The sequence below is a fragment of the Buteo buteo genome, chromosome 15 (genome assembly GCF_964188355.1).
Source record: "Buteo buteo chromosome 15, bButBut1.hap1.1, whole genome shotgun sequence".
Lineage (NCBI taxonomy): Eukaryota > Metazoa > Chordata > Aves > Accipitriformes > Accipitridae > Buteo > Buteo buteo.
In genome coordinates, this window is record NC_134185.1 from 4,550,918 (window position 1) to 4,569,506 (window position 18,589).

At 38.7% G+C, this 18,589-nt stretch overlaps 1 protein-coding gene across 5 annotated transcripts in view; it reads left to right on the top strand.

The window, feature by feature from the left end:
* Positions 1-18,589, top strand: part of FAM135A (family with sequence similarity 135 member A) — an 86,237-nt gene that overhangs the window by 26,718 nt on the left and 40,930 nt on the right. For 4 of the 5 annotated variants that reach the window (XR_012653015.1, XM_075046435.1, XM_075046433.1 and 1 more), the window contains 6 exons: positions 11,146-11,225; positions 14,433-14,572; positions 14,689-14,759; positions 15,068-15,241; positions 17,833-17,959; positions 18,330-18,483. Coding sequence is in view for 4 of the 5 variants with exons in the window: in XM_075046435.1 (XP_074902536.1) it covers positions 11,146-11,225; positions 14,433-14,572; positions 14,689-14,759; positions 15,068-15,241; positions 17,833-17,959; positions 18,330-18,483 (746 nt within the window). In the remaining variant the exon portion in view is untranslated. Of the gene's footprint in view, positions 1-11,145; positions 11,226-14,432; positions 14,573-14,688; positions 14,760-15,067; positions 15,242-17,456; positions 17,550-17,832; positions 17,960-18,329; positions 18,484-18,589 lie in introns of those variants that run through there. The other variant, XM_075046436.1, reaches the window with a different exon arrangement.

The following is an 18,589-nucleotide window of genomic DNA, read 5'->3' on the forward strand; positions in this document are numbered from 1 at the left end:
CAGATATTGGGTACAAATTCCAAATCACCTGAATTTTGAACCTGTTGTGAAACAGTATTCTCATCTATGGATTTGTAATTGGCTTGAGCCGGTACAACTGCATGTATCTGCCAAAAGGGGTGACATGCATGGTCTTCTCCTGTTTTGTTTGCTCTTGCAGTCGTGCAGTTCTGTGGTCAGTAAGACAGGCTTGCTTTTGGCAGCAGTGTAGTCGGAGAGTGGGGTTAGGCTGGCAGGAACGCTGGGCCAAGGGTGTAGATGTTACAGGTAGGGAGATCTGTTGGATAGCAGCTGCCTGAACAAGGTGGTCCTGCTTCTAGTGCTTTCTGTGTGCCTCCAGTAATGCTCTTCTACCTTATGGTTGGTCAGCTCAAGACGGTAAGCCAGCACAAAAATAAAAAAACCCACAGAATATGATTCTGGTTTTGCCAGTTTTATCTCCCTGGCACACATCAGGGTCAGATATTCTGTCAGTGCTGGTGCAGGAGGAGTATGAAATACACAGGAGGAATGGGATCCCTACTTCTGTTACCAACTAGCTTTTGGGTTGGTTTAACTGTAATATGGGACTGCGTCCTGAGAGAAATGTCTGTAAAAGTTCCAACTCCTATGTTAGGAAGACATCTCTTGAACAGGAGAGGCCATTATGTCAGTATGATCTGCTGAGTGAGAGAGCCCAGAGATTAGTATGTTTTGAAACAAAACCTCTGTTTGAACTTCTGCCTTCATCTTGGTTGGCATCCCTGCCCGTAGGATACAGAGTTATGACAGACGTCAGGTATGTCAATTCTAATTTCCCTAAGCTCTCATGTAGAGATACAGAGCTTGCCTGGCAATGCCAGTTTGCAGAGTTTCTGCCTTCGTTGCTGCTGGCTGCTTCGTGCCGCTGCAGTGCACTGCCCTATCGGTTGTGCTGGCTGAGCTGCTGTAGTGGCCTGCTGTAAGCTGAGCTGCTGAATCGGTCCAATTTGCAGAATTGCTCTGCAAGTAGTGCATCGGTGTAATTGAGAAAGGTGGCAATGTACTGCAGCAGAGGGGCAAGAGTGAGTGCCTGGGAGGACAGTGCAGAGGAAAAGGGGAAAACAGAACTCCTTAAACTTGATTTTTTAAAAAAATCCTTATATTGTAAAAGTATAGTCTCATTTTCAAGACATTATTCTTGGTATTTCTTTATTATGAGGAGGGGCAGGATTTCCCAGATGCCAGCTTGCGTGAGTTACAAAGAGAAGGACTCAGACAACTGCAGAAGACAGAGGGACCCACCCCTGATATTTGTTGGGGAAAGGGCCCTAATCACCCCCAGAATGCCAAACCCCTTTCTGTACGTCAGCTCTGAAAGGAGGAAAGAGATGGAAGAAAGGTGAGTCTGCAGGCATCCAGAGCAGCAGAGACCCCTCAGCTTCCAACTCCCCAAGGAGAACTTGGATTCTTCTTCAGTGGGTTTTACAGAACCCAGCTTAGAGGCAGCAGTGGTGGGAGGTGAGCCTCATAAGGGGAGCAACAAGGTTTCAGATACCCATCCCTATGGAAAGATTGAGGCTCCTCAGTGTACATATACAGTAAATCATACTATCGCCTTGATGATCATCTTTGCACTTCAATCCTATTACCGTGGTTAGTGCTTCTTCTATGGACTTTTTCCCTTTTCCCCATCATACTGTTCTGCCCTTCTCAATTTTCATCTCGTAGTATTTTTGCATGCCTAACCTTCAGCCATTTGTTTCCTACCTTTCCTGAATACATTCCTACATGCAACTTATTTCAAACTATTTTGGATACCAAGTTTTCTGCAATGCTCATTACAGTTTTCTCAAAATAAAAGCCTTTGACAAACTGTAGGCTTTAGAAAAAGAATTATGTTGTTTTGTTTGCTTGTTTCATTTTTTAGACTCGTTGAGCAGGTTCAGTGGGCACTGCGTGTCTTTGGGGTATCCAGCTTGTGCAACCTGGTAGGAGAAAAAGGGGTTTGGCTACTTTGTTTGTGCCCATGTAATTTGTTTAGTTTATTTAAACTGGCATCAGAAGGTTAACTCTTTTGAGTTCAGATTTTTAACTTCGTTCTTCTAAGGATATATTTGCTGCTGTGTACTAGATGGGGCAGGTGTTGGGAGATCGAAGATATTTTTGGTGTAGGAAGTGGCTCTGCCGTCTATTCAACAACACCAACTTTTTCCTTTTCATGAAGGGGTAAGAAGTGGAGTGTTTGGGATTCTCTTGCTTTCAAATCTTGAATGCTCACTTTACTCTTTGACATTCATGAGCTTTTAGGATCATCTTAAGAATGTTAATTTTGGAATTTAGAGAAACAGGTCTTGACTTCTGCTGCTAACTTTTCATAGCATGCTTGTAACATTATTCTCCTAATATTTTCTGATATTATTCCTTAAGAATTATGTTAATAGTGAATGCATAAATACAGTACACAGTGAGCAGATCTGCTTCTCTCAGTCTTTCTAGAGTTGAAACTCTTGAAGTTGAGGAAAAAAATAGTTTACAGGAAGTGGCAGTACAATTTCAAATTATTTCTGAACATGGCGTCCCACCAGTAGCTCAACCTGACCTAAGCCCATGTCATGTCACTGAAGGGAATGGTCCCAGTTTCTTCCCTGGCTATGTGGTCCTGCATTCTCTAATAGCCCCTACTGGATTCTTTTTCTCCCTTTCCAGGTGGATGAGCGTGTTGATCTGATTTACTGTACAGTTGCTGGAACATCAAAACTTGTTTGAGGAGGGGCAAAAACATTTAAAAGGGGTTTTGGACTGCAAATTGCTCCTACTGGTGGCAGCACTGTCTTAAGCTAACTTAAATGAATCATGAAACTGCGTCTTGCTTGAAGGAAAAAAGATAGATGCTTCTGATACTGAAAGACTATTTTTCTTTCTTAGTGTCCTAATAACATCTCAGAGCAACATGTTATATTTGAAGCTATAGTGATTCAATTTAAAAAATTGAACTAGAGGAGCTAATGTTACTTCCTTGAATGACGTAGCTTTCTACAGGGGAAAAGATGAATATGTTGTTAAGGGATAAGAGTGATGACCTTTATTTGATGTATCTTGCATAAGACACAACAGTTCACATGGGCTTTCTTGTCATGATTTTTTGCAACAGTTTTCTTTGTCGTGCCTGAATTTCCATCTCTGGTTAAGTGTAGGATGTATTTGCTCTTAAAACAGAGATTGCCTTTCATTAAAATAAGCTGTAAAGTGAATTGTAAGGCTTGTATACATGATTACTGACAGATGAGAGGAACAGAATTGCACAGCTGCAAAACTTAAAAAATTGGAAAGACCAGTAAATGCCAGAAAATGAGTTGTCAGACTTGTCTTCTGGTCTCCCATCTGTTGTGTTTGTTAAACCTTGATTTCAAAGTTAACATGTTATGATGTGTCTGAGTATAAACTGCTGCCTGTTTGCAAGGGGTGGGACTTTGAAAAATTGTGACCCTGGTTGCCAGGATAACCTAATGTCCCATACCTTTGTCCCCAGAAAACCAAAATGTTCAAGCCACTCAGTGGTTAAACACTTGTGATATGTGATTTGCGAGGCTAGTGTGCTAAATCAAAAAGTCAAATGAAAAATACTTTCAAGCTAAATAAATAGAGCTTAAAAGTTGTCATTTAAGAGAATATGGGAAATCGTTAACCCTGAAGATGAGTTTCACGGAGCTGTTATCATTTAAAGATGCAAGGTAATTTAGTATGATTTCTTTCTTGTTCCCTTCAGTAATAACAGGAAATAAAAGAGAAGCTAAAACTATAAACATAGACTAATATAAGATATATTTGATTAAGTAAGAGCTGATCTAGTATTGTATCTTTATATGGCTCTTTAAAAAAAGCAGTACTTATTTGAGAGTATTCCCCTTTCAAGTTTTGAAATAAATGTTCATAACCACTGCAGGAGTTCTGCCTGAGTGTGCCTGTGGTAAGAACATGGAGAAAAGGCTTTTGTAATAATAAGGCAAAATCCCCAGCTGCATTTACTTTCCCCTCTCTCCTGCCTTATGTACTTAATCCTGTTTCATAACAAGCTGCAGTGACTTATTTGAGGTATTAGTCTCCCAAATAATTCCCATCGAACTTTTGGTCTAATAACTCTTTTGGTTATATATATCTTTAATTGTCAGAAGTAATGTGTGCCATAGACATGTGAGGTACTTTTGAAAAGTAATTCACTTTCAAGAAAACTTGCTTTCAAATAAATGGGAACCTTTTATCTATTTCCTCTAAGTTTGCCCGTTGTTTTATTTATCTTAATAAAAATATGTTAGCCAGCTGGGAAATACCTGCATTTTTCATAGAAGGGAGTGATAGAAGATCTTAAACAAAGTCTTTTGGGCATGATAATTTTCCTGCTGCTCGAGTATCTGAATTAGAATTTGTTAAATGAGATAAACCCCACAATTATAGCTGAGTGTAATCTCACGTTGGTCCATATTAGAAGTACTTATTACAGAGTGATTGCAAGATAAGAATCTTTTTGTGTGTTCTATACCTGTGCTAAATAATTCCTTGTCTAGATAAGCCCTGTAACTAGTTTGGTGGCCATTTGGTAGTCTGTGGGCTCCAACTGTGTTTGGTAGTATTAAATTTTTATAGATGACTCTGCATTTCTCCTGGTGGGGAAAATTAAGGAACAAGTCTAACCAATTCTCTTCTCTTTTTACATTTGTCGCTTCGAGAATCAGCATTTCCTTGTCTATGCTTTATTCTGTGTCTTCTTATATTCTCTTATTTCTGTTCCCTTACACCTTATTTTACTCCCTTTCTGATTTTCCTCTTTGCCCCTTATTTGTGTGCCTTTGCCTGGATTGCCTTTTTGCAGAATATTTATGAGGTTACAAAAAAATTCTGACAAATTTGTGGTAATGTTTAAAATAGAGTATTTGTGTTCCACAATCATTTGAAATGCTTGAAACATCAGAATGATACTCAGATTGCCTTGAAAAGTGCATGGATGCAGGCTTGTGACTGGTTGTATGAAATGCTGAATATCTTTACTGCTCTTAAGATGGATTTTTTATAAATCCGTGAAAGAATTAGTAATGTAGGGTCTCTGCAGTAGCAAGGGGCTTAGCTTGTAGGAGAGAGGGATGTTGTACAGAAATAAAAGAACGTTCTCTCTGATTTGACACTTTCAATATTTTGCTGACTCAACCTCTCACCGCAGCAGGAGTTTCTGTTAGTACATGTTTGCTTCTGTGGGAAGAGGTGTGATCTGTCAAAGATCTGTAGAAGACACAGCTCTGCCAGGATCAGTCTGATGCAGCCATTACAATGGCATCGCTGCCTCCAGAGCTGCCTCTTCCTCAAGAGACTCGCTCCTCTGTCCGTTTTTCTCATGGTTCCTCATTTCAGTGCCGCATTCCGTATTTACAAAGCAGTGCTGCATCCCCAGCTCTGTTTCTCTGTGCGCCAAATGAAGCATGCTTGCATGAGTTGCTGCTCACCTTGGAAAAAGGAAGAGAGAAGTCTTACTGGTGGTCTGCAGCAGAAGGTGTGTTTTCAATGGGCCTTGCATTCGGTAGATCCCAAGAGCTCTCCTGGGGTTTTGCCTATGCAGGGTCACAGCTGTTCGTTCATTTGGTGACCTGATAAATTTAGAAGCCGCCCTGCAGGTGACCCAATGTGCCTGTCAATTTTGCAGTCCACCATGTTCAACGCTTGCTCTTGTTAATGGGACTAGAGCGTATTTTAAGTGTGCAGTGAGTGCAGTGGGATTCAGGGAAGAGGAAAGGTCAAACTCTGCTGTGTGCACTTCTACCTTTCCTCTGCCTGGCGAGAGGAACTGCAAAAAGTTTCACCTCAACAATGAATTATATTATGAAGCTTTTTCAGGGCATACATTTCCCTTGGAATGTACTTTAGCTGGCAAAGTAAGTGGTTTTTCAAGTAAATGCTCACGCAGCTATCTGTAAAAGCACATATGCTTTTTTAATGCATGAGATTTATTTTTTTTTAATAATGGTTATCCTTTATGACTGCATTTACATACATTACTATCTGTGGTTCCATGTGAGAGCATTAAAAATTCAAATAACCACTACTTCCTACATTTCCTTTTTTGTTGGTAGCAAGATACATTCCGGTTATTGATAAACCTACTTCTTACTCAGATTATAAATTATGTTTTTCAACAAACATGATGAAAAAACTTAATTATGACCATCTAAATGATGATTCTAGTTTGAAAAGAAACCTGTCAATTTTCCTGTGTGGGAAAGCATTTTCTGGCACATGTCAGATTTTGAATCATCAAGATTTTAAGGCAACTCGATGGAAAAGATTTAATCCTTCATACAGGACGTACAGTAGAGGTCTCCTCTGCCTACAGGAGAGCAGTAATTCTAACTACCTTTTTCAGAAGACCTTTTCTTACAAGGTCTGTAGTAAGGATGCTAAGCTCCAGATATCCTTGAACCTTTTAATAGCGTGTTTATGGATTTGCATGTGATTATATTGGGGACCAAATGAGATAAATGGACATCAGCAAGTACATGCATTTATTTACTGAAGAAAGACTGCATAGACTAGGGTTGGCAGAAATCTCCTGGATATTTATAAGCTTTCCACTGGTGACTTCAGCTTTGCTTGTGTTTGCTGTCTCAGTAAACATCTCAACTATTTAGGCTATCTCGCACATTGTGAAGCAAATGCAAAGGTACCTCTTGGGGGATGGATGTGGAACTGTTGCAGGACAAAGCTTTTAAGCAGTGCGACCAGAGCAAGAGATCTGGTGTTCATCCCCAACCTTGTGTCTGTGGCCAAGATAAGTAAGGGTAAATGCTGGAAGCATTTAGAGCAGGAGAGGCTGGCAAAGTTTCAGAGGTAGTGTTGTAGATTGTCTTTTTTTTTTTTTTTCCTCAAGTCTATGACATTGGAAATTTGGTAGGAACTGGAAGATGCTGCCTTTCAGAGAAGCAAGCAAATCAGCTGTTGCAAAGTAACTTGACTGTGTACACACAGGAATGTCTTCCTGAGCTTAGACTTGGAAAAGCCAGTAGCTGGAATATGCTCTGTTCAGAGATGTGTCTCCAACTTGTTTGGAGTACCAGCTCCCAACCACATGCACCGCTTGCTGCGTTAGCTTTTGGTCATCATGTTGTAAATCGCTGAACCCTGTTTTATAGGTTTCCTTTAACCTCTGGGATCACAGACTGATTCAAGGTGGAAGGGATAGTAACATGTCCTATCATCCACCCTCATCCTGAAAGCAGGGTCAGCACTCAATCCAAACCATGTTGCTTGGACCTCTGTCCCCTCAGGTCTTGAAACCTTCCATGGGTGGAGATTCCACAGCTTATCTGGACAACCTGTTCCAATGCTTAAGTATCCTTAAGGCTGCTTCAAGTCTCACTTTACTCAGTCTCCCTCTGGAGACTGTACTTCAAATCACTCTTGCATCAGCAAATGAACATCAAGCAGTTGCAACCTGCTCGTTGTCTTGACAAAATAGTGCTAAAGACTCACTCAAAATCTTTTCATTGTGTGGTGTCAGACCTTCATCCAAATGTCAGTCTGCTGGTTGTCTGAAAGCTGTTCTCTGCACTGCCCGTACTGCAGTGACTCACGTTAAGACTTTATTTCATTAGCTGCCATTGTAGCCTAGGCTTATAAAACGCCTGATTAGGTCTGCACATGCCACCCCTTGGAACGTGCTGGACTGGGGTTTGAAAGCTTTGGTGGACCCAAGCTACTTTGTCTGTTTGGGCACATTTGCTGTACCATTGGTGGCATGTTCTGTAGCATTGTTATTGTCTGGGATTTTCCACTACCCAGGATACCTGCATTCTCTCATTACATAAGATAATGGAGAGTTCATTGTATTCAGATCTTATTTATGGAGAATTTTAAGGATATTAGGGATAATTGAATATGATAGGCGAGTGACAAGTCCTTGATACTGAATTGTTATGTGGAGGCCCAAGCAGATACAATAGAATAGATCAGGTTTATGGGCCAGTTATTGTGTATATGAGAACTAAATAGTGTTTATGGTACAGCTGGGAAGTAGTTGAAAGTGACTTGGTTCTGGGTTTTTTGGGGGGTTTTTTTGTTTTTTTTTTAAATAGAAAAGGACACATTGCGACATAAATTGATCAATGAGTTGAACCAGAGATGGAAGGAAGATGAGGAAGGCAGGACTTGGGGGGAAGAGTGTGACGAGGCTCGATGCTTTTTTTTTTTTTTTTTTTTTTTTTACATTTCTTTTAAAATTTGCTGTCAAATGAGGAATGGGTACCTGAACTTCAGAAAGCATTTCCTTATTTTATGTATTACAAATGTAATTCCTTTGTGAATAAAGTACTCTCTTTCAGTATCATAGTTCTTCGTTTGCAGATAGATCCTTAATATATACAGTGTTTTAAGATGAGTGACAGTGAATAATTTGGGTAAATACTGTGTAGGAGGTTGTTTTTCTTACTTAAATATCTCAATGCAGTTAAATAATTGTTTCAAAGATCTAGACACAAGATTTTGAATTAATGTTTACATATTTGCCCTGAGCTGAACTTCTACAGGATTTTATTATTCAGATTAACAGGTGAACATTTTATGTTATAAACTGCTTGAAGTCTAAAGCTGCTGAAAATCGAGCCACTTGTCTCAAACTAGCGAACAGTACACCTTCATCTCCCCATTACCTGAGTTAAAATATATCGGGCAGGTAAAGGGTTTACTGGATAAAGTGTAGAATAGACTGCTTTTGATTAATTGCTAGCAAGTAATAACAGGAAAAGGAAGGATGTCCTAACAGCCTTTTGGTTTCGCAAATTACGTTCTAAGCACGAATAATTCTATTGATTGCTTTCTTTGAGGCCCAGATTGTAAACAGTCACTTAATAGCATCTTTAGGGCAAACGAGTCTTATTGCATTAAGTAATAGGAATATCATGTTGCATGTTCTTTCTGTTAAGTGCTCGGGGGTTTTTTTTTTGCCTTTGCCTTTCATTTTACCTTGTTACAGTCCTAATTCATTAATCTATCCACATTCAGTAAAGTTGTTAAGCCTTAGTTAAATTTATGCTCTGTAGAGCTGTCACGTGGTTCTAAACATGAACTGAGAATTATGCAGATTTTGGATATTTTAAAGTCTTATAAAGCGACCCAGTTTGGTAAGTTAGGGTGAGATGAAGTAAAATATCTGGCATGATATCTCTGAACTACTGAGACATAATACTTAGTATAAACCGTACCAACGATTTTTCATTCTTTTCTTAATACCTTAAGTAACAAGCAGTATGCTCTGTCATGGCAGGCTGGTCATTTGGATCATGGGAAGATGCAGCTTGTAGTGGTAGGGTGTCACGCTCTTGATAAATGTTTATTGTGGATCCAGAAATGACACTGGGGCTGGTGGAAAGTATCTCCTTGCTGAGGCTATTATACATTATAGTGGATCGTGTGTCCTCAGTATAGGTGAAATGAGGAACTAATTGAATGATGGAAATCACATCTGACCCAGAGAAAAGGAGTAATCAGTGTACTAGATTGCATCCTCCTGGATTAATGTTGAGAGGGCTGTGTTAGTCTCCTCAATTCCTTACACTCTTGGAGAAGATGACAGTGAAAGCTTAATGTTTTGTTGTGTTTTTTCTTTAATCCAATACTAAATGAATTCATTTACTGTTTATGAATCAGTTAAGTATATATGGAATCATGTTTGACCTGTGGGTTTCTAAAAACAAAATATGTAATTATTAGTTTGCAATAGGTTAAATTTTATTCAATCTGTAAAAGGTAGGAGTCATTTTGCTGTCATCTCTTATCTCTAGCAATATCACTGGTTTGTTAAGTATCTTCTGTTATAAAGCATCCTTTGATATATAGTTTTGACCAGGCTAAAGTTGACTTTTTAATTTTGTGGAAGGATCAAATTAAAAATTTTTTTATTTGTTGATTATTAGGCTAGTACATGGTTGCATCAGTTGCTAGCGAAGTCCTGGATGGTCAGCTTTAGGTGAAGTGTTAGAAGCCAAAATCAGAACAACACAACAGAGTAGTTTGGATTTGGATAGTGGGGGTGATAAAAATGAACCATAAGACCGTGTGTGGGTGTACACCATGAGTGGAATACAAAGGGTAAATTGCATACTCATAAGGGCATTTAGGACCATGCTTCTGCCTAAAAAGGTGTTTTTTGTCTTCCTACTCTCTACTTGTGAATGTTCTTGCTCCCTCTCTTTCGTTGGTGTTAGTGGAGTTGTGTAGTGGGTATGGTAGGTCACAGCAGCTCACTGAGGAGCTGAAGCTAACCCCTTCAAGCAAAAATAAATGATCTGAAATGGGATGAGATGAATAGAATGTGTCACCTAAGTGTATTTATAGGTGTTTGTGTTATGTAAAGACTTCCATAAAATCAGTATGGGTGACAATTAGGGATTTTTCATAGATGAAAATCAAAGTTGGAAACAGTATGGAGCTGAATAAGATTAAAAACTGTTTAAAGATGGGGGCAGAGACCCAAAAGACTTTTGTGTTGCCTTTTGAATTTTAGGCTTTAAGCCTGCAGTTCCTGCCTTTGATAGCATAAAGGCAATAGTACTGTGTCTTAACACTGCAAGTACTGTCATATTTTGTCTAGCGTGATCCTTAATTTGCACTTTTTAATATCTGGTGGCCACAAGCAATGTAGAGAGTGTCTGCTAAGCAGTGTGTTTTCTGGGGATCCGGCGGGGTTGGGGGGGGTTAGGAGGGGGGGTGGGCAGGCATGTTGCAGTTTCACAAATAGCTCCTTCAGCCACAGAACTGGCTACAGCAGCCCTGTAGACGTGCTACATGGTAGATCATTCTGAGATGGTTGTAGTGTAGCGCCAATCCTGATTTTTCATGTGTATCAGTTCTCCAGTGTAGTTTACCATGTATCTCCATAAATATTTGCCCCAACACTGTGCGGCATGGAAAGACTAGCTTTGTGTTGAAGCTTCCTTCTTTTATTCACGTTTGGCTGCTACTCTAGTTAATGATTAAGAAAAAAACCCCAACAGGATGAAGAGTCAAAATAAGACCATTTTAATCTTTGTAGACTTCCTTGTGCTGCTCCTCCTTCCCACTCTCCATTCCTGCCTTTGTCATTGTCCATATCTGTATATGGTAAATGAGATGTACGCATGTGTTGCAAACCACTGTCTTTTGCTTTAGCTTTTACCAGATTCGCGCATCCATGAAAATCCCTCCAAGAATTCCACACAAATTAGAAGCTAGCTTGTTACACGCAACTGGTAAGTGCAAAAACTTTTAGTGAATGAGGTCATTATCTTGCCTTGCTGATTACAGGAGTGTGCTTTTTGTCTTATATTGTTATAACTAATATAAAAGTGTTTCTAATTTTGTTATTAACACAATAAAAATATAAGTTGTTTCATGATGACCTGCTGAAAAACTAGCTTGTTCTTAGCAATGAGACTTAAAAGTTGATCACAGAATTTGTGTTACTGTTTTTCCTCTGTTAGTTCCCTTTGCTGGTAGCAAAACATGGTGATTCCTTTATATTAGTCTCTTCTGTTTTTTCCACTGATCTGCTCAGCCTTCCCCATGTTTCAGGCTAAGATGACCATGGGCAGATCTCATTTAAGTAGATACCTCAAAGTAGTGGAGGACTTCAGATACAGGCTCTTACACAGATTGCTAAGCCCATTTTTTTCCCTAAAAGACAACTTTGAAAGGATCCAGTCTTGCTGTTTTCAGACTTGCTCTCTTGCTTTCTGATGGTAATGTTGAAAATTGATTTAACCTCCTGAATAGAATTACCCACTCCCTCATCTTTTTTTCTGTTTTTAACCTAGCGCTCACTTTTGGTTTCTTTGTCCAGGCAAACTGAACCTGGAGAAACCTGTTAGTGCTCTCCTAATTCTGTGAAGCCCATACCTCTGCATGCTGTAAAAATGTGAAAAGCAAAAAATGAATTAAGTTTTCAAATGTCAGGTGGAATTCTTGGAATTGCAAGGAAGAAAAACCGACTACAATCTGAGAAAATGTGATACGAGATTACTGAAACCTGAATTTTTGAGGCTATTTTAAAAGTAACTCTGAGTAGAACAACAATGTAGATACTGAATTTTAGTCAAGCTTCCTGAATATTTATTGGATTTGTGTGAAATAAATAAATTACTCCACTTTAAAGGCAAAGTTTAGTGTGGTTTAGGGAATTTAGCTCTGCTAAAGTGATCCTTTAGTAAAACATACTTTTTTGATAGTGTCACTTAATGATATGTTTAGTATTGCTGAAAAAAAAGTTTTTCCATTTCATGGTATATTTTAGAATGGTCTTCAGTTATTTTTTCAGAAAGCTGCAATCTTGTTAGTAAATTGTGACATACGTGTTAGCTTTTTTGTCACTAGGCATAAAGGATGTAAACATTTAAGACTGCAACTTGAGGTCCTGTGGTAATTTAAATCCAGTTTTCTTCCGTTTCTATTTCCCACGTCCTTTAGTAGTTCACCAGAAGTGCTCAGGACCCAGAACGAGTGTCATTACAGAAGTGATACAGCAAGTCACTTGCTTTAGCTCCAGCCTTGTGAAGGTCTCCTGGTCTACATTCTTGTAATTTAAAGGGAGATGTAGTCATGCTCTAGAAAGTTAAAAGAAAAACGTATGTAATTCTAGCCTGTATGAGGTTGTTTCAGATTTAAGGCTGTTCTGAATTCTTCCTCTTATCAGAAACTTCTGGCCGGTCTTTGGAAAAAAAACTGAAACAAAACAAAGCCCCAAAAAAGCAGGCTAGGAATGAGGTGTCTGTTTTTACTATGCAAGAATAAACTAATTCCACACTATTTTTTCCCCTCTGTTGTTGAGATGGCTTTTTGTGTGAATAGAAGCCGAGAAATAGTCTTGGCTAGTCAGTGCGTAGTTGACTTAAAAAATAGTAGTTCTGCCTTGTTGACTTCACGTTGGTGAGACCTCGCTTCCCACGTAGATGTGGCTCAGCCTGTTCCTGGCGTCAGCTTTTCCTCTCCGACTCCTCTCTCACTTCTGAGGGTGCAGTTTCACGTTACACTGAAGTCAGCAGAACCGAGGGCTGTAACTCGGAGTTGGACACTGCTCAGGAAGTGGGACCTCAGCCACGTGTCTCCGTTACTTCTTTTGTGTCAGACTGGAGTGGGAGATCCCTCTTGCTGATGCTGTGCAGTTGTTTCAGATTACATGTCATGTGAAACCATACCCGCTCTGCCCTTCACCTGCAACAGATGACACGGGTGGATATAACCTGAAAGTGGCATTGTACATAGGGGAATTGCACTTCAATAATTCAGCCTTTGTAAGCATTTTTTGTCCAGGACACCTAAATTGATGATACGTATGAAAGCACTTCAGCAAAACCCAGTATTTTTACTTGTTTCTGGTTTCGGAAGGGAAGGTGAACTAAGGTGTTCTGAAGACTATAGAGTGAGAATGTTTGTTAGGTGCAGTGATTTTTCTATCAGAGGCCTGCAGACCCCAAATCCGTAAAGGGCAAACTTTGCAGATTTTTTTTTTCCTCTTATTTTATGGATTCCTTTGAAGTAATCTATTAAGAAGAATCAAAAGAATTTAAAAAAATCTTTTGCACCCCCATTTACACAATTTCTAAGACTTTGTATTCTGGAAGATGTTAATGTTATTGAGCCTGCTTGTTAGAGGAGTGATAAGAAAGTGTTGGTATTTCTGTTACTTCTGTTCTTCCAAATTCCCAACATCTTCCTGTTGTTTCACAGGATAATGCCTGTCATGGTATTTCCTGTGTGGTAAACCCTTGCTATTATGCAAAATACTTCCTCAAAAACTGTTTTAAACCATGCCCTTTCTCATTTCTTCTACAAGTCTTTTAGCCTCTTTGGCAAAAGATTCCCCAACCATTTATCCCACTTTTCTGAACTCTTTTTGATGAGCAGGGTCTGGACTGAAAGCAGAAGTGTCGTATCGAATGAGAAATGTAAGGTTCAGGTCATACGCTTGGAACTGGTCTGGCCAGAGTAGTATCCAAAGATCTGGAAGGAAAGAAGGGAACCACCTTTGTTCTTGATTAATTCAGTGGAATGGTATATGTCATTTAACCTCTTTGCCTCATCTGTAGGTAATTAAGAGCTCTCAGTGTGGTTAAACCTTGCAAATCAACATGAATGCTGGATGAAACAAGACAGATTTCAGGATTTTTATTAGAATTTTTGATGCCTAGAATGTCTTACTGCAATTTGGAACAAAGCAAAAATTTTTCAGGCCAGAACTTACATTAAAAGCAAATTACACTAAAAATATTGATACAGTATTTCTTTGAAACAAAATGCACTTCTTCAAACAGTTGCTGACTGAAACGGGAACTGCTGACATTGTTGGTGTTACAGTTTTAATAGTGGTCATGAAACTGATAGGAATGATAGTTCCACTTATTAGCTGCTCTGGGGTTTCCAAATTCTAGGCCAATTATATTAATACTTGTTTCTCTTTTCAGGTGCAGATCTTGCCTTTCCTGCTTCAATCCATGACAATATAGTTTGCAGTAAAACATTTCAGATTCTTTACAAAAATGAGGAAGTTTCTGTGAATGACGTGATGATTTTCAAAATAAAAATGCTGTTAGATGAGAGGAAGGTAATCTGCCATTCAACTTTACTATATTCAGATAATTAAGTCTTCGTTGTGTACAGTTTGGATTAGTATAAACAAGGGACCTGAAAAGATTTCATGCTTCTACAATTTCTTTTTAGATTGAGGAGTCTCTTAATGAAATGAATTTTCTGCTAACATTAGATCTACATTTCACGGATACAGACTATTCGTAAGTTTAAATATAGAAGATTTTATTAAAGCAATGATATATGTTAACTCTTTAAACTGATTAAATCTGTATTATATATAGGCATAGTGTGATCATATTAGACATATGTGAGAGTAAAAAAGAAATCCAATGCTGAAGTCTGTTAAGATTTCATAACTGGTTTGTCTCATTTTGATTTTTTTTTTTCTTCTTCCTGGGGGAGATGTCATTGCATTCCAAAGTATAGACAGACCTATGCTAAATTGCTACCTTGCACTTTAAATATGATTGTTCTAATTGTATGTTGTTTTGTTTTAATTTCTTTTTAGACCCGATGACCTGAGCACACTACAGCCAATTAGTAGCCGAACTTTAAAGTTGCACTTTAACTTACACCGGGGCCTTCATCATTACGTCAATGTTATGTTTGATTACTTCCACCTTTCTGTCATATCAGTTATAGTCCATGCTTCTTTGGTTGCTCTGCATCAGCCATTGATAAGGTAATCTCTTGTTAATAAAATACAAATAAATTATTGAGTGTCCAAATGGAAATGTTATAAAAATAGAATACTTGGGAAGGAGTTAAATCTATGGGCAATATAGTTTTCCTTATGATGATATTGGAATTCAGGGCCCAGAGGGATGAGAAACTTCTTGTTTCAGAGTTACCTGGGACAAATTTTGAGTTTGTTTTTGTTACAAATAAGAGCATGTAGCGTAGAAGAATAATACCCAAGACCAGAGAAGATGAGGAGTGTATAAATATCTGTATTTATACATTACTATTTACATGTACAAATACTTAAACATTTTCTTAATAAGGAAGATCTGCTGCTCACTCTAGTTAGTGACTGAAATAGGTGCCATTAACACAACAAATAGGGCATCTTCTGTTAGCTATCTTCACAGTTTTCAGTTACTACTGTAATGGCAATGATGTCTGCAAATGATGCACTTAGCAATTTCTGAAGTAAATGGAACTGGAGAATTTAATTTTCTTTTTAAAATAGCTTTTGCTTAATTTTTACTGAAGCCTTTTTATTTCATTCACTTGTGTCACCCTTTGCAACCTCTGTTTACCTCCCTTCTCTATCTCAGAAGTAAGTGTGAAAAAGGGCCATACAGTCAGTCACACATATGAAGTGTTCTTTGCACAGCTTTTTCTTTAGCATATCCATCTTTGCCTTCTTTCATGGTCTTCAAATACTCCATGCTACTTCCCCCAGGTTTCTTCATATTCAAATTCAGTCCAAACTTTTAGCCCACTGCTTGTCCCTGTCTTTATATCATGGAAAGCTACGTCTCTGTGTATGTTAGACGGCTGTTCCGTGCAGTAGGACTGTGCTGGTTTGAAGGATTCAACTGGCTTTTTTTCTTCTTTCTCTTTTTCCCCCTCCAAGTTGGATTGTTTTGGTGATGTGTTTTAGGCATGGTTATATAGTAACTGAACCAGCACATCTGAAGGGATGGCGCAGCATTATTTGGGAGAGGAACAAGTACTGAGGAGGTGGGAATTATCTTAAGCTAGTATTGTTGTTGAAGACTTCATCTGATAAAATAATGCAGTTAAAGTAGCAGCATGTATGTAAAGCATAAGTTGTCACACTGTACCACAAGTGAAATTCAGGCGTTTCACCTGTATTGATCCCATAGCTGTAGAGTTGAACTTCCCTTCATTGTCAAAAAAATGAAAACCAGGTTTTGTTACTAACTATCAGTCAGAAATGTTATTGTCCCTGCTGACTTTTTAAAAGGTTGCAGAAAATCTGAGGGTTTTCACACATTTTTTTCCTGTTTCTGGCTTTTCAAGTGATGATACAATAAGGCTATTTGATTTTAAACCTCAACTTGACATAGCTTGTGTGAGGAGATACTGAAACAAAATAGCAACTTCCATGCTTCTTCAATTATCTTTAGAGTAGAATGTTACTGGTGTCCACAAAATTATTTTAAGGATCCAAATTGTCATTTGAATCAGTCTGAGGTGTGGGGAGAGGAAGAAACCTCCAAATTGACAGTGTTTCATTTCAGCTGAGCTACCCCATATTGTAATATTTAGCGAATACTTTATAGTTGCCTTGTCCATATCAGGCTCGCTTTTCTGGAGCACCTCTTTCTGAAAAACCTGAACGTTGCAGACTTCACTCCACTTTGTCCTTTGGGCTTTCCTGGGTGACAGTTTGCTCCTTTGTTTGGGTCACGCTCACATTATTGACACCCCTTCCTTTCCAAGGGGGTTACTTTTTGAGTGTTTTCATTTTCAGAGTAGCATCCAGGTTCACCTTCTCTTGGGAACAGCCAGTATTAACGCCTTCCTTGAAAGAGAGGAGATAATTCCACTTGGTTACAGCCCTGGAGTCCTGTACAATCTACTCTTTTTAACCTGTCATTGCTTATTTCTGCCCATTACCTAAAAGTCTGCACTTTCCGCGTTCATTCATCTTTTGTTCATTTTTCCTGGTTCTTTCTTCTCACAAGGCTACTATTGCAGGATGCTCTGTTCTCCCAGGGGTTCAGGATGGGCTCTCCTCCTCAGTAGCCAGAGGTCAGGCATCCCTTAGGAAAAGAGTAATGGCAGTTTGTGTGACAGCTTTCCAGGTGCTTGCTACTGCTTCAGCAGCAAAGTTGGCAGAAAATGAATGCTTCTTACCTGTTACAGTTCAAAATTTATCTCTATGGCTTAAACTTTCAGGAATATTGTTTAAATTAGTTGAGGTTTGCATTGGAAATAATGAGGAAGAGCTTCTACAATCTCCTGGCACAGTCTGCTGACCTTCATGGTGAGAGATGGCAACAGAACAGCTGAGGGTAATAATTTCTTAAATTTCTCCAACTAGCTGGAGACGTGCTTTGAAGAGAATTGCTTTAGAAGCACTGCTCCCCTAGCACAGCACCAGAAACTTAACTGAGGTATCTGGGCCGTCCTGAGGGGTTTTAAAAAAGCAGCCCACCGTGCTAGGAACTTCCAGGATCTTACTGAGGGTCCTTGTCTCTACTGCTTTTCAAGAAAAAATCAAGAATTTGTTTTAACTATGATAGTTTTGTGACATATGGTATGTTCAAGTTATCAGTTCATTTGTGCTTTTTGCAGTTTTCCTCGCCCAGTGAAGAATACGTGGTTGAACAGGAATGCACCAGCACAAAACAGGGACTCTGTGATTCCTTCTCTTGAAAGTGTGGTCTTTGGCAATAACTACACAAAACAGTTATCAGCAGATGTAAGAATATATCAGTTTAAGATTTTATTTGTATTTTGTTGGGCAGTGCGAATTTTATCTTTTCTGCAGAAAAAGATAAAGAATGAACTCTGTTAGAGTTACTTTGGTGTGCCATATGATACAGGAAATGAGAAAAATTGTTCCAAAAGGCTATGTTACATGTTTGAGGAACATGCAGATGGAAAGCTTACAATATTAAGTGTTTAACTTTCTTCTTTAATATATTGCAATCCATTGAAAATTGCAAAGATACAGATGAGGTTTGTGAAAAGAGGCAATTTGCTTATCTGTCTTTTTAGTTATTTAGTGTTAACACTTCATTTACTGTACAAAATTAATATGTGCCTCATCTTTTTTCCTGTTTCTTTAGGGTTGCAGTTTTGTTGTTTCAGAGTCTTTCCTCAGCCATGCCTATAATTTCCACTACACTCTCTGTGCCAGTTTGCTGCTTGCTTTCAAAGGGTTACATAGCTATTTCATTATGATAACAAAGGAGCTCCCCTCTTCTCACCGAATTGAACTGGGTATGTTGAATTTAATAAAATGTATCACTTTCCTGTCGATGTTTATTAAGATTACCCCTCTTCTAGACTAAACTAGCACTGATTTCATACATCTTGTATATCTAAA